Consider the following 15,990-nt stretch of genomic DNA (forward strand, 5'->3'; position numbering starts at 1 on the left):
GGCATGTACCTCGGTGGCAGGTCGAGCAGGAGGCAAACAATCCATGTGCTTCTCTCACATCGATATTTCTCTCTATCTTTCCCTCTCTCTTCCACTCTCTCTAAAAATCAATGGGAAAATATCCCCGGGTGAAGATTAAGAAAGAAATTCTATTTTGTTTTAATTTATTTTTAATTTTTAAAATAAGCCATGGAAATTGGGAATCCATAAAAAAAAAAAAGACTTCCTTATTTACTAGTCGTGTCACTCTCCACCTGACGCCCACAAGGCGTCTCCCGCTGCCCCAGAAAAACGATCATCCGGTCCCACATGACTGGCTGAAATGTTCCGGGTTATTTAAATGTAAGGATGAACGGGAATGGCTTGAAGAATGTGCTGCTTTTGCTCCTTATTTTTTAATGGCCTCACATACTAGCTTTGGATCAAGGCGGACATCCATTGGGTTGCTAGGACAGAGCCAGGCCGGGAGGTGGGCAGGGCGGTCTTCTGCCCAGGATTCTCTCCATGGCTCTGTTTGCACAACATGGGAAGGAGACATCCTATATAATAAAAAAGCTAGTATGCAAATTGTCCCCTCGACTGGGAGTTCCACCAGGAGTTCGACCAGGGGGCGGGACTGGCCCTCCCCACTGTCAGCCCGGCCCCATCGCCCAGATCGGGGGCAGGCCGGACCCCACCCATGCACGAATTCGTGCACCGGGCCTCCAGTTCTATGAATAACGCAGAGAACAGAACTGTGAATGATGCCGGGCCAAGGACCAGGTGGCTTCCCGGGCCAGGACCGTCATTTGCTCTGACTAAAAGGGCAAGTCACGCTTCTGAGCAAATGGGAAGCCCTGGCTCGGAGGGGAGGGGTGAATGCCTTCACCTCTCCGTGGTCCCCGGGGACGAGCTGGTGGCCTCGGCTGGTTTGGAAAGGTGGGGACGCTGTCCATTAAACCTTTGGCCGGTTGTCCTGCTGCGTGAGGTGGCACCATCACGGCTGCCCCATCATGAGGTCAGGTCCTCTCTGCTCTGCTGAGGGCAAGGAGGCTCCCAACAACACACTCAAACAGAAACGCCAGGGGGGTTGGGACCCGCGCTCGCCAGCCTCCCTCGCTCAGCTGGCCCTCTGCCCCGGAGCAGGGCCCGGGGTTCTGCACGCCCACCCCAGGGGCTCTGCCACCCCCGGGCAGTGCCCCGCCCACTTTGAGTTCCTTCTCCCGCTGGGCTTTGGGGGCTCCTCCTGGCTGTGGAGGAGCTGCCGTCACTGCGCTGGGGCCCCCTGGTCCATCCCGGGCCCTGGCTCACCGTCCTCACCTCCACAGGAGGACCCACACGGGGCCGCTTCTAGAGTGGGGTCCGCCAGTGCCCGTGCCGGGAGGGGGGAATGGGGGCCGCTCTGGAGACTGCCATTCCGGATGGCGGCACTGGCACTCGTGTTTGGAGAACAGACACCTTCTCGGGGCTCGGAACTGAACCGCGGGGACCTCTGTGTAAAGATCACAGCGCTGGGTGCTGCCCTCCGCGGGGTGTGTCTGGGTTAGGCGGTGTCTGAACCCAGGGTCACATAGCTCCGTGGGGTGGGCCCCAGCCGCACCCGTGGGTGGGGACCGTGGGTCAGCACAGTCATCGTGGGGAGCAGAGCTGCAGGAGGAGGGCGGCCTCGGCGGTGGCCTGGCGCCTGCCTCTCACCTCCGAGGGGCGAGGCTCCCGGGACCTCGCTCTGGGCGATGGCGGACCATCTCCTCAAGCGCACCCCTCCCCCCCCCCCCCCCCCCCCCGTTCTAATGCTGTAACCGCTGTTTGCCGTCAGGTGGTCGCCGCCCGTGGGGGTTCTCATCTGTTTCCTCTCCTGCGCTCAGAGGCGGCGTTCTGCGTGGGTCCACCTCTGGCACCTCTTTTCTTTTTATTTAATTTAAAAATATTGGTATTGATTTCAGAAAGGAAAGGAGAAGGAGAGAGAGAGAGAGAAACATCAGTGATGAGAGAGAATCATTGATCGGCTGCCTCCTGTGCACCCCAAACTGGGGATCGAGCCCTCGACCCGGGCATGTGCCCTGACCGGGAATCGAACCGTGACCTCCTGGTTCCTAGGTCGACGCTCAACCGCTGAGCCACGCCGGCTGGGCCATGGCTCACCTTTCTCATCCTTTACTTTCCGGTTTCTGCTCAGGACTCAGTTTTCAGCTCACACCTCTCTGTCCTCGTTGGAGGCGGGGGAGGAGGTTTGGAAAAGACAGGTGTGTCTGCGCTGGGAGGAGGGCGGGTGGTCCGCGGGGTCTGGAGTCCGGTCCCTGCAGGTGCACACCTGTGGTCCGCACGACGTCCCCCTCCCCGCAGTCCCGGGAGGATTCCTGACCCCTCCCTCTGCGGCAGGTGGAGCTCACGGGCAACAGCATCTATGAGTACATCCATCCGTCCGACCACGACGAGATGACGGCCGTGCTGGCGGCCCACCAGCCCCTTCACCATCACCTGCTCCAAGGTGCGTATCCTCCCGCCGGAAAGAACCAGCAGGAAAACCAGGCGCTGCGCTCGGACGTGACCCGGGGTCTGCTCCCTGCACTGCCCGGCCAGGGCCTCAGCCAGCACGCTGCTCCCGCCGAGGGCGGTGAGCGTTCATCCTCTGTCCTTCAAGGCAGCACGTCCGAGCCCCGGCAGGTGCTGGCCGCTGGATGGGTGCCGGGCGCTGGGACCTCGCTCTGGCCGCTGGATGGGTGCCGGGTGCTGGGATGGGTGCCGGGCGCTGGATGGGTGCCGGGCGCTGGGATGGGTGCCGGGCGCTGGGATGGGTGCCGGGCGCTGGGATGGGTGCTGGCCGCTGGATGGGTGCCGGGCGCTGGGATGGGTTCCGGCGCTGGGATGGGTGCCGGGCGCTGGGATGGGTGCCGGGCGCTGGGATGGGTGCCGGGCGCTGGGATGGGTGCCGGGCGCTGGGATGGGTGCTGGGCGCTGGGATGGGTGCTGGGTGGGAGGCGAAGCAGGCGGCCCAGGGCCACTCCCTAACGTGCTCTGGGCCCCCCATTCCGGCCACACAGGCCTGGGCCCGGCTCCTTAACCGGGGGCCGAGGTGAGAACGTGAGCTGGCCAGACCGAATGGGGGTTCACTTTACTCCTCGGTGGAAAGCCAGCGTCTCCTTGGCGCATGGACTGTGGACAGGAGGCCGGCGCCATCCCCGCGCTCCTTCGAACTGTCGGGCGTCGGAGGCCCCACTGCCGCGTCGGTTCCTTAAGGTGCCGATAAGGCAGCACGTGGACAAGCGCACCCCGTGTTCTAATGCTGTAACCGCCGTTTGCCGTCCGGTGGTCGCCGCCCGTGGGGATTCTCATGTTTCCTCTCCTGCGCTCAGAGGCGGCGTTCTGCGTGGGGATGTGTGGGTCTTGTCAGGACACAAGTCGGGTCAGAAGCCCTGGTCTAGACGGAGGCAGGTCGTCCCCCTGGCCCAGCTCCATCGGGACACGGCCCTCCTCCGGAGTCCCTCCGTCATGTCCCCCGACGGGCGGGGTCCCCCTGCGGTCGGCCCGTGTCAGCACGGACGCCGAGGCTGTTCCGGGCGGACGGGAGAGGTCCTCACACAGGTGGCCCTCGCTGACAGCTGCCGTGTGTGCTTGGGAGACGGGAGCTGTCCCAGGCCCGGCCTGGCGGTCCCTCTGACATCCGATGGACCGGCCCGCAGGTGGCCGAGGGTCCCCGGTCTGCCTTGGCTGTGGCGGCCCGCGTGGCCGAGACCCCGGGGTCGGGGGGGCGGGGGTGGCCGAGTCTGAGGAGTCAGCTGTAACGGAGCGAGGCCAGGAGGACAGGGCACTGGACACGGATGCTCACGGGCGGTCGTGTCCAGCTGGGCAGACACGGACCCCGAGTCGTCAGAGCCTCGGGTTGTCCTTGTTCCAAACGATCCGGGTCCACGGCGCGGGAGCGGCCTTGTCCAGCGCCCGGCTCCTTCCCTCCCTCACGCCCGCTCGCTAAACGGGTGGAAAGTGACCGCAGACAGCCTGGGGACATGCGAGCCCCCGGCTCCGGTGGGCACGGCCGAGACGGTGACCGTGTGGAGAGGCACAGGCCCAGGAGGGGACCGCCCGGCTCCTGGCCACCGCGGAGTGTGCGGGACTGGGGGTCACGGTGAGGGGCTGGGGGTCACGGTGAGGGGCTGGGGGTCACAGTGAGGGGCTGGGGGTCACGGTAAGAGGATTGGGGGTCACAGTGAGGGGCTGGGGGTCACGGTGAGGGGCTGGGGGGTCACAGTGAGGGGCTGGAGCTCACGGTGAGGGGATTGGGGGTCACGGTGAGGGGCTGGGGGTCACAGTGGGGGGCTGGGGGTCACGGTGAGGGGCTGGGGCTCACGGTGAGGGGCTGGGGCTCACAGTGAGGGGCTGGGGCTCACGGTGAGGGACTGGGGGGTCACAGTGCGGGACTGGGGGTCACAGTGAGGGGCTGGGGGTCACGGCGCGGGACTGGGGCTCACAGCGAGGGGCTGGGGCTCACAGTGAGGGGTTGGGGGTCACGGTGCAGGGCTGGGGCTCACGGTGAGGGGTTAGGGGTCACGGTGAGGGGCTGGGGCTCACGGTGAGGGGCTGGGGGTCACGGTGAGGGGCTGGGGCTCACGGTGAGGGGCTGGGGGTCACGGTGAGGGACTGGGGCTCACGGTGAGGGGCTGGGGGTCACGGTGAGGGACTGGGGCTCACAGAACTGGAGGTCACAGTGAGGGAACTGGAGGTCACAGTGAGGGGACTGGGGCTCACGGTGAGGGGATTGGGGTCACAGTGAGGGGCTGGGGCTCACGGTGAGGGGCTGGGGCTCACGGTGAGGGATTGGGGCTCATGTGAGGGGCTGGGGGTCACGGTGAGGGAACTGGAGGTCACAGTGAGGGGCTGGGGCTCACGGTGAGGGGCTGGGGGTCACGGTGAGGGGCTGGGGCTCACGGTGAGGGACTGGGGGTCACGGTGAGGGGCTGGGGCTCACGGTGAGGGGCTGGGGATCACGGTGAGGGGCTGGGGGTCACGGTGAGGGATTGGGGCTCATGTGAGGGGCTGGGGGTCACGGTGAGGGAACTGGAGGTCACAGTGAGGGGCTGGGGCTCACGGTGAGGGGATTGGGGTCACGGTGAGGGGTTGGGGGTCACGGTGAGGGGCTGGGGGTCACATTGAAGGGCTGGGGCTCACGGTGAGTGGCTGGGGGTCACGGTGAGGGGCTGGAGGTCACGGTGAGGGGCTGGGGGTCACATTGAAGGGCTGGGGCTCACGGTGAGTGGCTGGGGGTCACGGTGAGGGGCTGGAGGTCACGGTGAGGGGCTGGGGCTCACGGTGAGGGGCTGGGGCTCACGGTGAGGGGCTGGGGGTCACGGTGAGGGGTTGGGGGTCACGGTGAGGGGCTGGGGGTCACATTGAAGGGCTGGGGCTCACGGTGAGTGGCTGGGGGTCACGGTGAGGGGCTGGAGGTCACGGTGAGGGGCTGGGGCTCACGGTGAGGGGCTGGGGGTCACGGTGAGGGGTTGGGGGTCACGGTGAGGGGTTGGGGGTCACGGTGAGGGGCTGGGGGTCACATTGAAGGGCTGGGGCTCACGGTGAGTGGCTGGGGGTCACGGTGAGGGGCTGGAGGTCACGGTGAGGGGCTGGGGCTCACGGTGAGGGGTTGGGGCTCACGGTGAGGGGCTGGGGGTCACGGTGAGGGGCTGGGGGTCACGGTGAGGGAACTGGGGGTCACAGTGCGGGACTGGGGGTCACAGTGAGGGGCTGGGGGTCACAGTGAGGGACTGGGGGTCACGGTGAGGGGCTGGGGCTCACGGTGAGGGATTGGGGCTCACAGTGAGGGGCTGGGGCTCACAGTGAGGGGCTGGGGGTCACAGTGAGGGACTGGGGGTCACGGTGAGGGATTGGGGGTCACCGTGCTTGCTCTCACCCCCTGCCCCCGCAGACTTGCTTTCCTGGGTGGGAACTGGCGTGTCTGAGGTGATTGGGGGAGAAACGGGCTCCCACACTCTCATCATCATGAGATGCTGCTCAGACCCGATGCTCGTGTGGAAACGGGCGGACGTGCCGTGTTAAAGGGAAGCTATGCCTTCAGACCCCTGACCCCCAGGTGCAGAGGATTGTGGGTAATGGGCAGCCTCTCCACCTGGGGGTGTCTCTCCAGCGAACCCCTTACCGGCACCGGGCGTGCCCTGGGGGAGGGGTAGAGGCTGCAGGCCCATTCCGAGGGGAAACCTTCTCTAAAAAGTAACTTATTAACCACTCCCAGGGGTGTGTTTAGAGCGAGTGACCTCCCTCCCCCGGGGGCAGCCACGTGGGCACAGGTGCCCGGGGAGCTGGTCCCTCCCAAGCAGAGGCGTCCCCGGGCCCTCGTGTGCGGTAGCGAGGGCGGAGGCTGTGCTGAGGCTGCGGAGAACCGGAGGCGGGTGTGGCCCAGCGGGTCTGCTGGGTCCTGTCCCCCATCCCACACTCGGGGCGGTCTCAGCCCCGGGCACAGGTGGAGGGGGGCCCCGGGGCTGGCTCCCTCGGCTGCAGTCGGGAAAGGGCTGATCTCGGTATCTGCTGCCCCCAGGGCAGGGCAGCTCTCCGGGCACCAGGCCTCTGTGGTGAACGTGGGCCCTGCCCGGACGGTGCTCAGTGACCCAGGCTGGCCTGCCCCGAGTTCTTGCTGCGGCCGTTTCCAGCCGCCTTCTTCCGGGGCACGTGGAAGCCAGGCCGATGGGGCCCGCTCTGCACCCCACCTGGTCCCCACCCCATCCGGTCCCCACCCCACCCGGTCCCCACCCCACCCCCAGGTTCCCACCCCACCCCCCCACCCCCCAGTCCCCACCCCACCCAGGACCACACCACCCCAGTCCCACCACCCCAGCCCCCACCCCACCCAGGTCCTCACCCTACCCAGGACCCTCCCCCCCCAGTCCTACCAACCCCAGCCCCCACCGCCCCAGTCCCCACCCCCCCAGGTCCCCACCTCACCCAGGTTCCCATCCCCCCATCCCCGAACCCCCCAGGTCTGGCCACAGGCCAGGGTCTCTGGGCTGGCATCTGGGCTGCTGGGACGAGGCCCCTGGCTGGGTCCTCAGGGTGACTGACATTGTGGGGTGACAGTGGGGAGCGGGGGGACAGCTGGCATCTAACGCGGCTCCTGCTTTCAGAGTACGAGATCGAGAGGTCGTTCTTCCTCCGCATGAAGTGCGTCCTGGCAAAGAGGAACGCGGGCCTGACGTGCAGCGGGTACAAGGTACGAGGAGCCAGGCTGTGGGGAGGGGGAGGGGAGGTCTTGAGTGTTCTGTGTTTTGCTTCACCCCGAGGACATGTGCAGACAGGAGGGCACGGGACGCAGACATGGGACGCAGACATGGGACGCAGACACGGGACGCAGACACGGGACGCAGACACGGGACGCAGACATGCGTACGGTAGCGCCGCCGCTCAGGGGGCGGTGAGAGCTGGCGTCTCCCGAGGCCGCTCGTCCCTGGGCGGAGGGCACGGGCTCAGGGCGGTTTCCTGGCACCTGAGCTCCTGTCTGCCTGAGCGCTGCCCTGGAGCTAACGGAACCCGCGTGGGCCGGGCCGGGCCAGGCCGCAGGGAGCATTCAGAGCCCGGAATTGTCGCTGGTCCTCAGAAGGTCTGCCCCGCGGGCGACGAGGTCGGTGCTGCGCAGGGACAGGGCGGCCACTGAGTGCGGAGCAGAGCTCGTCGGCAGTGTCTCCCCTGTAGCCATCAGAGAGCCGAGCCCTTCGAGGGGGTGTGGCCGGCCCTTCCTACGTCAGGGTCACCAGCCGACAAGCCGGAGGGCAGGCCGGTCAGCGGCAGAGCTGGCCCTCGACCCCCCCCCCCCCGCACCTGGCCCCTTTCTCTGCCTGAGTGCCCACCTCCGGCTGACTGGGGGCTCCAGGAGCAGGTGCCCTGATGCCCAGCACCAGGTCTGCCTCCCCCTGCGCCCTGCGCCCTCTCCTCGGCCCTCCTCGGAGCCACACTCGGAGCTCTGGGCGCTGACGTGGCCTCACTCTGCTTTGTCGTTGGAGGATGTTTCTTAGCTGCTGTCCCGGACTCGAAGCCTCTTTGGCCAGGCGTGGGGACCCCCCGCACGGTCCTGCACCCACAGACACTCTTCTGGACACGGGTCTTGAACTGTTTCTGCCGCTTACTAACTGTCCAATCCTAAGCAAAGCACAGCACCTCCCTTGCCCTCAGTTTCCTCCTCCGTGCAATGGGAGAATAGGCTAGAGGCTGTAAGGATTTGTTCCAGCTGTAAGGACGGGAATCCGGGAGGGAATCCGGAGGGAGGCTTTGGAAGGGCTCCTCCCGCCCTCGCGGCGGCCGTGGGCCCCTCGGGATGTCCTGACGGAGCGTCCAGAGCGTCCAGGGCCGAGGCCTGAGGCTGCGTGAGCGCTGCTGCGTGACCTTCGGAACACGCACGCGTCCTCTTGCGTGGGGTGTGGCTACAGCTGTCACCGTGTTTCTCTAGAGTCACCCGGCGCTTGCTTATTACAAGGGGATAAAATCTTGAATTATAAATAAAGCCTATTTTCCATGAAGCTTTTTCCCCATTCCCCATTTCCCCCCCATTCTGCTGGAAGAATCCTGAGTTTCCTGAGTGATGTAGCTTGTCAGGTGATACCAAGGCCAAGTTAGCATGTCGCATCCAGTCCCGTCGGCACATAAGCTTTCCAGCTGGCGTGCAGGTGACGGGACCAAGGCTCCCCCCGAAGTGCCCTGTCCTGCCGCTCCCGCCGCGGGCGCTGGTTGCTCAGGCCCCGCTGTCCGCTAGCGAGCCGTGGCCTCCACGGTCAGCGAGGGCGGCAGCCCCTGTGTGATGCTGACGTTGTTTCTGAGAACGGAGACCAGCCCGTTCCTCCCGGGCCAGGAACCGGGCGTGCGGCCGCCGCCCCCGGAGGCCGGGCCGGGGGCAGGCTGCCCGTGGGAGAGACGGGCCGCGGCCGGGCCGCCGGGCTGACGCGCCCTCCCCCCCAGGTCATCCACTGCAGCGGCTACCTGAAGGTCAGGCAGTACCTGCTGGACATGTCGCTGTACGACTCCTGCTACCAGGTCGTGGGGCTGGTGGCCGTGGGCCAGTCGCTGCCGCCCAGCGCCGTCACCGAGGTCAAGCTGCACAGCAACATGTTCATGTTCCGGGCCAGCCTCGACCTGAAGCTCATCTTCCTGGACTCCAGGTGAGTGGCCGCCGCGGGGTCCCCAGGTCCTGAGGGGACCGGCCCCTCAAGGTGACACCCCGAAACCAGGATTGGACAGGGAACGGGCCAGAAGGGACCTAGAGAAACCGAGGCAGGAATGGGGAGAATTAACAGCCGCCTCAGTGCGCGGGTGCGGCCGGCGCCCTCAGCTCCGGGCAGTCAGACTCATTCCCATCGTCGTCGTCCGCCTCACGTCAACCCTCCTCACGCCATCCCGCGGGGCCGGAGCTGGAGGCTTCCTGTCTGCAGGGCCCGCAGGGGCAGGATTCTGCCTGCGCTGCCCTCAGGCCCGGACGACCTGGAAACCAGCAGGTCCGCACGGCAGTGTGTGGGGGACGCCCCCCTCCCCGCCCCCGGGCTGCACGAAACCCCACCACAGGGCCGAGCCGGGGGCGACAGGCGGCCTTGCCTGGGGGGTCGCGGACCACAGCTGGGCCGGTCAGCCTGAAACCCTCTCCCACTGTCCCTGCCTCTCCCCTGGAGCCTGGAGAGAGCAGGGAGAGGAGTGAGGAAGGGCCAGGGCTGGGGTGACCGAGGGGACAGCCTGCTCGGAGGGAGGCCTGTGCTCGAGGCCTCGGTGTCCCCAGGGCTGTGGGCCTCACTGGGCTTCTGGTCTCTGATCGGTAAAAAAACAAGACAGGCCACCCCCTCCACCACCACCACCACCACCACCACTGGCTGCCACGGGGCCTGGGAAAGATGAAGTTAGGGAGCAGGGGTGGGCATTGCACAGTAACAGCAGGTGCACCAGCAGGTGAGCCGGGCCTCCGCCTACCCTGACCCTAACCCTCCCCCCCAACCCTAACCCTAACCCTAACCCTAACCCTAACCCTAACCCTAACCCTCCCCTAACCCTAACCCTAACCCTAACCCTAACCCTAACCCTCCCGCCCCCTGGAAGGGCCCTCGCTGTGCAGGGGAAGTGCTTAGGGCCTGGGCGCCTGACCTGCATGGGCGTGGCCGAGCTGGCCCAGAGAAAGGACGTCTCTTGCTATCTTTTTGTTTCCTGTTTATTTTTATTTATTTTTTTTTTTTTGGGGGGGGACGAGGATTTACTGATTATTTTCACTTTTGTGGTAAAAGATACATAACATAACATTGATCATTTTAGCCATTTATTGAAGAAGAGCAAACGCACCTGGTTCGGGGTAGGAGGTGAGGACCCAGGTTAGTCTAGTTCCGTGGTCGGCAAACTCATCAGTCAACAGAGCCAAATACCAACAGTACAACGATTGAAATTCCTTTTGAGAGCCAAATTTTTTAAACTTAAACTTCTTCTAACGCCACTTCTTCAAAATAGACTCGCCCAGGCCGTGGTATTTTGTGGAAGAGCCACACTCAAGGGGCCAGAGAGCCGCATGTGGCTCGCGAGCCGCGGTTTGCCGACCACGGGTCTAGTTCGTCGTCGATGCACCCGGGACCACTCAGGTGGCGAGGGGACGAGGCCTGTGTGCGGCCGTTGTCTCCCAGGAGCGCAGGCCAGGGGTGGGCGGCTCCTCACGCGAGGGCCGAGGGCCGAGGCCGACCAGTGCTGTTCCCTGGGGTGGGGGTGGGGGTGGGGGTGGAGTGATGGGGAGGTGGGGGCCGGCCCCGGGGACAGGAGTCGGGCTTCCGTGGTCCCGGACCACGTGGGCAGGAGCAGGCGTGAAGGAGCATTCCCTCCAGATGCCAAGCCCCTTCGCAGAGTGGACAGAGGACACGCTGTCCACGCGCTTTAGCTTAGACTCGCGGGAGGAGACGCTGGTTCTGTGTGTCTCCTGGTTTGTCTTTGACCGTTCACCCCCCGCCCCCGCCCCCGAGACCTGGTGAGTCTTTACGAGGGGAAGCAGCCGTCTCCCCGAAGCAGCCGTCTCCCCGAGGAGGGACCTCAGGGCCCACTCAGCCCTGCGCCTCCCGCAGACACAGGGCTGCACAGACGAGGTGGACGGAGAGACGGAGGCCAGGGCGGGGCCTCTGATGTGGGGCTTTCTGGAAAGCCAGTGTCCCTCTCGTTAGGGTGTGGGGGCCATGCCCCCGGGGGGGGGTAGGAAGGACAGGCGCTGGCCGGGAGGAAGACTCCCTCTCCCCCCAGCAGACGGGGGCCCCTGCTGAGCGCCAGGAAGCTCCCAGACGCGGGGAGCCCTGTCCTAATCTCCCCCATCGGGGTGCTCAGTGAGGAGAGACGCTGGAGCCTTCTTCCCGTCGCTGGTCCTCGGCGTCAGCCCGGGGACGGGGGGCTGGCCCGGCGCTGGGAGGTCAGCAGAATGGCCCGCGAGGTGGGAGATGGCAGCTCTGACCCTCAGACCCGGGGCCCCTAAGAGGGCTTGGCCGGAAGCCCAGCCGCCCCAAGTCCCCAGGGCGGGGCCCCCCACCCCGCAGCACCCCAGACCCAGCTGACCTCAGCATAACCTGGCGTTCGGTTCGCTTTGAAACTGTAGCTGGTGCTTTGGCGAAGGACGGGGAACGAGCGCTGTCTGGGGTCTGGCCGATCCCTCCGGCAGGCCGTCCGACACCCGGGGGGGCTGGGAGAGCGGGCGGCACGCTGCCAGCCCTGCCCCCCGTAAGTCTTAAAGCCGCGTGGACTTCGGTGAGAAACGTAATCCATGTGTTTCTGCTTCATTTACACGTTCGGGCCGTTGTTCTGGAACGTCCCGTCCAAAGGGCCTGGAAGCTTCTCTCCCCCCCGCCCAGAGGGGGGCCCGGCTTGATTTCGGGGGAAGCCAGCCGCTCCTGCTCCTGCTCCTGCCTCAGCGCGGGGCTCCGAGGGCCTGGCACCCCGGGTGGCCCTCACCCGCGGCCCCGGAGCCCCGCGCTGTGGCCTCCGCACGTCCCCGCCCGCCCCGCGCCGGCTCCTTCCTGCCGAGGGGCACCATGGAAATGCGTCCACCAAACAGCGAGCCATTCCAGGGAAATATGAGGCTCTCGGAGATTTACGGCCCGAGCCCGCACAGAACTCGCCGGAAAGGGGAGCGGGCGAGGGAGTGAGCGAGGTCAGGTTTCCCGTGTCGTTTGCAGCTCATGCTTCAGGCCTGGACGGCCGGGCTGCCAGGCCGCCCTCGGTCCCCGCGGCTCCGGCCTCGCTCCTCTGGAATCTGTCATCTGCTCTGGAGTGTCTGTCGCCAGGTCGTGCGGGCCGCCTCCTCCCGGCCCGGGTCCCGGGGCCCCGGCCACAGGCAGTTTTCACCTGCGCGGAGCGCCCCACGGGCTCCCGCCGCCGCCACGCCGCCCCGGATGCGGCAGCCACGCTTCCTCCGAGGGCTGGCGCGGGAGCGGTGCGCCCGGGCGTGATGAGAACGGAGAGGGCAGCGTCACACCCGCCCTGGGCGCCGGCTTCCCTCGCTCCAGGGAGCTGACGGCCGGCCTCTAGCCCATCGTCTCCGTGTCGTGCTATTTCTGGGGGGTCCAAAGCCATCCCCCCGCTAATGCGAGGCTCCGACGTCTCCAGTTCTTCCCTAACTCCTCCCCCCCCCCCCCGCGAGGACTCGCCAGCCACAGGCGTCCGGAGTCTGACGGTGGACAGTGTCCGTGTGGCCTGGGGGTGCAGAGGTCACACACACCAGGGCCAGGAACCAGCGCCCCTCGTCGGAAGAGCGGGTAAACGACGTGGGGCCCACGTGCCGTGGGACGTGACTCGGCCGTGAGAGGAGCGGCATCCGACACGCACTGCAGCGTGCAGGGCCCTGGAACACATCGTGCCGACCGCGAGAAGCCAGACGCAAGAGGACAAACGCCGGCGCGTGCCCCTCAGATGAAATTTCTAGAAGAGACAAAGCCAGAGGGACAGGAAGTGGAGCAGAAGTGGCCAGGGACGGGGGAGGGGACGTGGGGACTTGCTCTCTAACGGGCAGAGGTTCTGCTTGGAGGGGTGGAACGTTCTGGAAATGGAAGTGGGGATGAGCAGACCACATTGTGGGTGGCGTTCCTGCCACTGAACGGTACGCTTACAAATGGTTAAAATGGTAACGTCATTTTTATTTACTTATTTATTTTTTAAAAAATATATTGTATTGATTTTTTACAGAGAGGAAGGGAGAGGGAGAGAGAGTTAGAAACATCGATGAGAGAGAAACATCCATCAGCTGCCTCCTGCACACCCCCTACTGGGGATGTGCCCGCAACCAAGGTACATGCCCTTGACCGGAATCGAACCTGGGACCCTTGAGTCCGCAGGCTGACGCTCTATCCACTGAGCCAAACTGGTCAGGGCTATTAATTTTTTTTAAATTATTCTCTTCCGGGAGAAAATTTTTAAAACATTTGCTTTTCAGAGAGGAAGGGAGAGGGAGAGGGAGAGAGAAGAGAGAGAGAGAGAGAGAGAGAGAAGCATCAATGATGAGAATCACTGATCGGCTGCCTCCTGCATGCCCCCTACCGGGGGTCAAGCCTGAAACCCAGGCCTGTGTCCGGACCAGGAATGGAACCGGGACCTTCTGGTTCATAGGTCGACGCTCAACCACGGAGCCGGGCGGGCCGGACTCACCACAGTAATTCGTACGAAGGTTCCCACCAAAGTGCCCAGAGAGGGTTCTTTCTCCGGGTGGCAGCTTTGTCCGACATCGTATCCAAGTTCACGCGGAAGGCCCTCGGATGAGCTGCATCCGGGCCAGGCCTGCGCTGAGCCCCCACCTTCCCGCCGCGGTTCCGCGGAGCAGGCCGGCTCCTAGGCGCTCCCTCCGGCCCGGGCTGGAGTTCAGACCTTCTTCCTGTAAAAAAAATACCATTCCTAGTTTCCCAAACCCGCATCCCGCCCGCCCCGGCCTCTTAGCATCTGATTGGTTGGCAAAACCAGGGGGAACTGAGGTGAAAGGCAGCCTGCAGAGCAGGTAACTCACGGAGCCCCGCCCCCCGCCCCCCAGGGTGACCGAGCTGACGGGGTACGAGCCGCAGGACCTGATCGAGAAGACCCTGTACCACCACGTGCACGGCTGCGACGCGTTCCACCTCCGCTACGCGCACCACCTGCGTGAGTACTGCCCGCGGCCTGGGCGGCAGCCGGGAGGAGGCCGGAGGGTGGGGCGGCCCCTGCGTGTGCCTGATGGCCGTCCGTTGTGCACACAGGAATCGTAAGCCTCAGGCGGGGGTCCTCGCACCCCGGGTTTAAGCAGTTCCTCGTTATCAGTGCCCAGACACCCAGTGACACTGGCAGGTGTGGGGGTGGTGTGGAAGCTTCTAGATTCTAGATTGTGGATTTGGGACGAAGTTCCTCTGTGACATGTGGACACCAGTTGCGAGTAACAGTCAGAGCCGTTAAAGAACCACACGGGGCCCTCACTGCCAGGGCAATGGCGTCGGGGAGTGACCATCTGGTCGACCCAGAGAGACCGTCTGTGTTCATGACCCTCCTTTCACTGCTGAGGATGCTGAGGTTCAGAGAGGGTAAGCCGCTTGCCCATAGTCACACAGCAGGAGGTGGCGGAGCTGGGAGCTGAGCCCCGGACCGCGGCCCACCGTCTGGCTGGGGAAGGCTGGGAGGAGTCCGTGTGGGAAGCGTGAACACACAGCGTCCGATTAGCCAACAGAGGCAGTTTGGGGTGTCTGGGTTGGGGGTGCTCTAGCCACTGAAATGCCTAAAGAAGTGACACTTCTGGCACCCACGTGTAGGCAGCAGATCTCGGAGGTGGAGGAGACGCCTCATCCTCGCCGTCGAGCCCACTGTGCCGTGGCCGGCCTGGGGGTGCCCGGCCTGGGGGTGCCCGGCCTGGGGGTGCCCGGCCTGGGGGTGCCCGGCCTGGGGGTGCCCGGCCTGGGGGTGCCCGTTCACGGGCTGTGAGGGCTGGAGGAGCAGATCTTCCGCACGGACCTGGGCGGCACGTCCCCGCCGGGCTCTGCTCTGTGCTAAGAGGCTCAGGGACTGGGTGGCAGGCGGACGGCAGGCCCAGGGCGCCTGGCTGGCCGTCGGGTGTGAATGGGGACCGCTGAGCGTGCCAGGTCCGGGGCGTTGTCCTGAGTCACTGCAGGCCGAGACCCGTGACGGGGACACCCCTGCGCAGGCGTGGACGCTTCTCCCTGCCCCCTTCAGTCCGCGACGGCGCGCTAAGGTCTCTGTGCCCGAGAGACCCCCCCCACCCCCTGCAGGGGGACAGTCCCCCCACCGTGGGAGGAGAGGGGAGGACCCAGCCCTGGGCGCGCCGGGCCCCTCGGCTGAGGCAGGAGCGTGTTGGGAGCCGCTGCTGTCCTGCGCGCGAGTGGAAAGCAAGCCCCTGACTCACGTGGACGCGCTGTTCTACGCGGGGCTGCGGGGCGAGAAGGAAAACGGTGGAATTCAACCCTGACCTCCTGGTTCATGGGTCAGCGCTCAACCACTGAGCCACACTGGCTTCCAACCCCGTTCCTGCCTCTCCCGCCCGGCTGAGGAGAGGCGTTTCTGGGGAAGCAGGCGCAGTGAGTGTCTGGAAAGCTGGCGAGGCCTCCGCGCTGCCCGGCGGGGGCTCCTGCTCCCGGGTTGTGACCTGGGGCCGCGGGGAGCTGGGCTCGGTGTCCGCTCCCAGGTGAGCCAGGCGAGCCCCCCGGTGGAGGGAGGCAGCGACGCCGCCGCCGCGCCCGGTGGGACGGGAGCTGGACGGCGTGGCCTCAGCCTTCAGCCCGTCCCCGCCCACGGGGTCACACCCAGAGCCCGGCCTGTGTCCCCCGGAGCCTGGCTTCCCCCCAACAAGGGCTCTGCTCCGGGGCCTCCTGGACCCCAGGACACATTCGCTCGCCTCCCTCGGACGTGGAGTCCCGGACGGGCTGATCGGACGGGACTGTTAGGGGAGGCGAGCCGGGGCCTCCGAGGAGCACGGAGCCCAGAGGGAGCGTGGCTGTCTCGGCCAGGCGGGCGAGAATCTGTAAATCAGAGGAAGCAAGAGACAGCGGCATGGACGGTGAT

General features: G+C 65.6%; 1 protein-coding gene across 1 annotated transcript in view; it reads left to right on the forward strand.

Annotated features, from left to right (window-relative positions):
- The window catches only part of SIM2 (SIM bHLH transcription factor 2), a 44,033-nt gene that overhangs the window by 16,423 nt on the left and 11,620 nt on the right, over positions 1-15,990 (forward strand). The window contains exons 4-7 of the mRNA XM_054713533.1: positions 2,359-2,467; positions 7,104-7,189; positions 8,926-9,125; positions 13,982-14,088. Coding sequence (XP_054569508.1) covers positions 2,359-2,467; positions 7,104-7,189; positions 8,926-9,125; positions 13,982-14,088 — 502 coding nt within the window. The remainder of the gene's footprint in view (positions 1-2,358; positions 2,468-7,103; positions 7,190-8,925; positions 9,126-13,981; positions 14,089-15,990) is intronic.

The sequence above is a fragment of the Eptesicus fuscus genome, chromosome 3 (assembly GCF_027574615.1).
Source record: "Eptesicus fuscus isolate TK198812 chromosome 3, DD_ASM_mEF_20220401, whole genome shotgun sequence".
NCBI classification, from domain to species: Eukaryota; Metazoa; Chordata; class Mammalia; order Chiroptera; family Vespertilionidae; genus Eptesicus; species Eptesicus fuscus.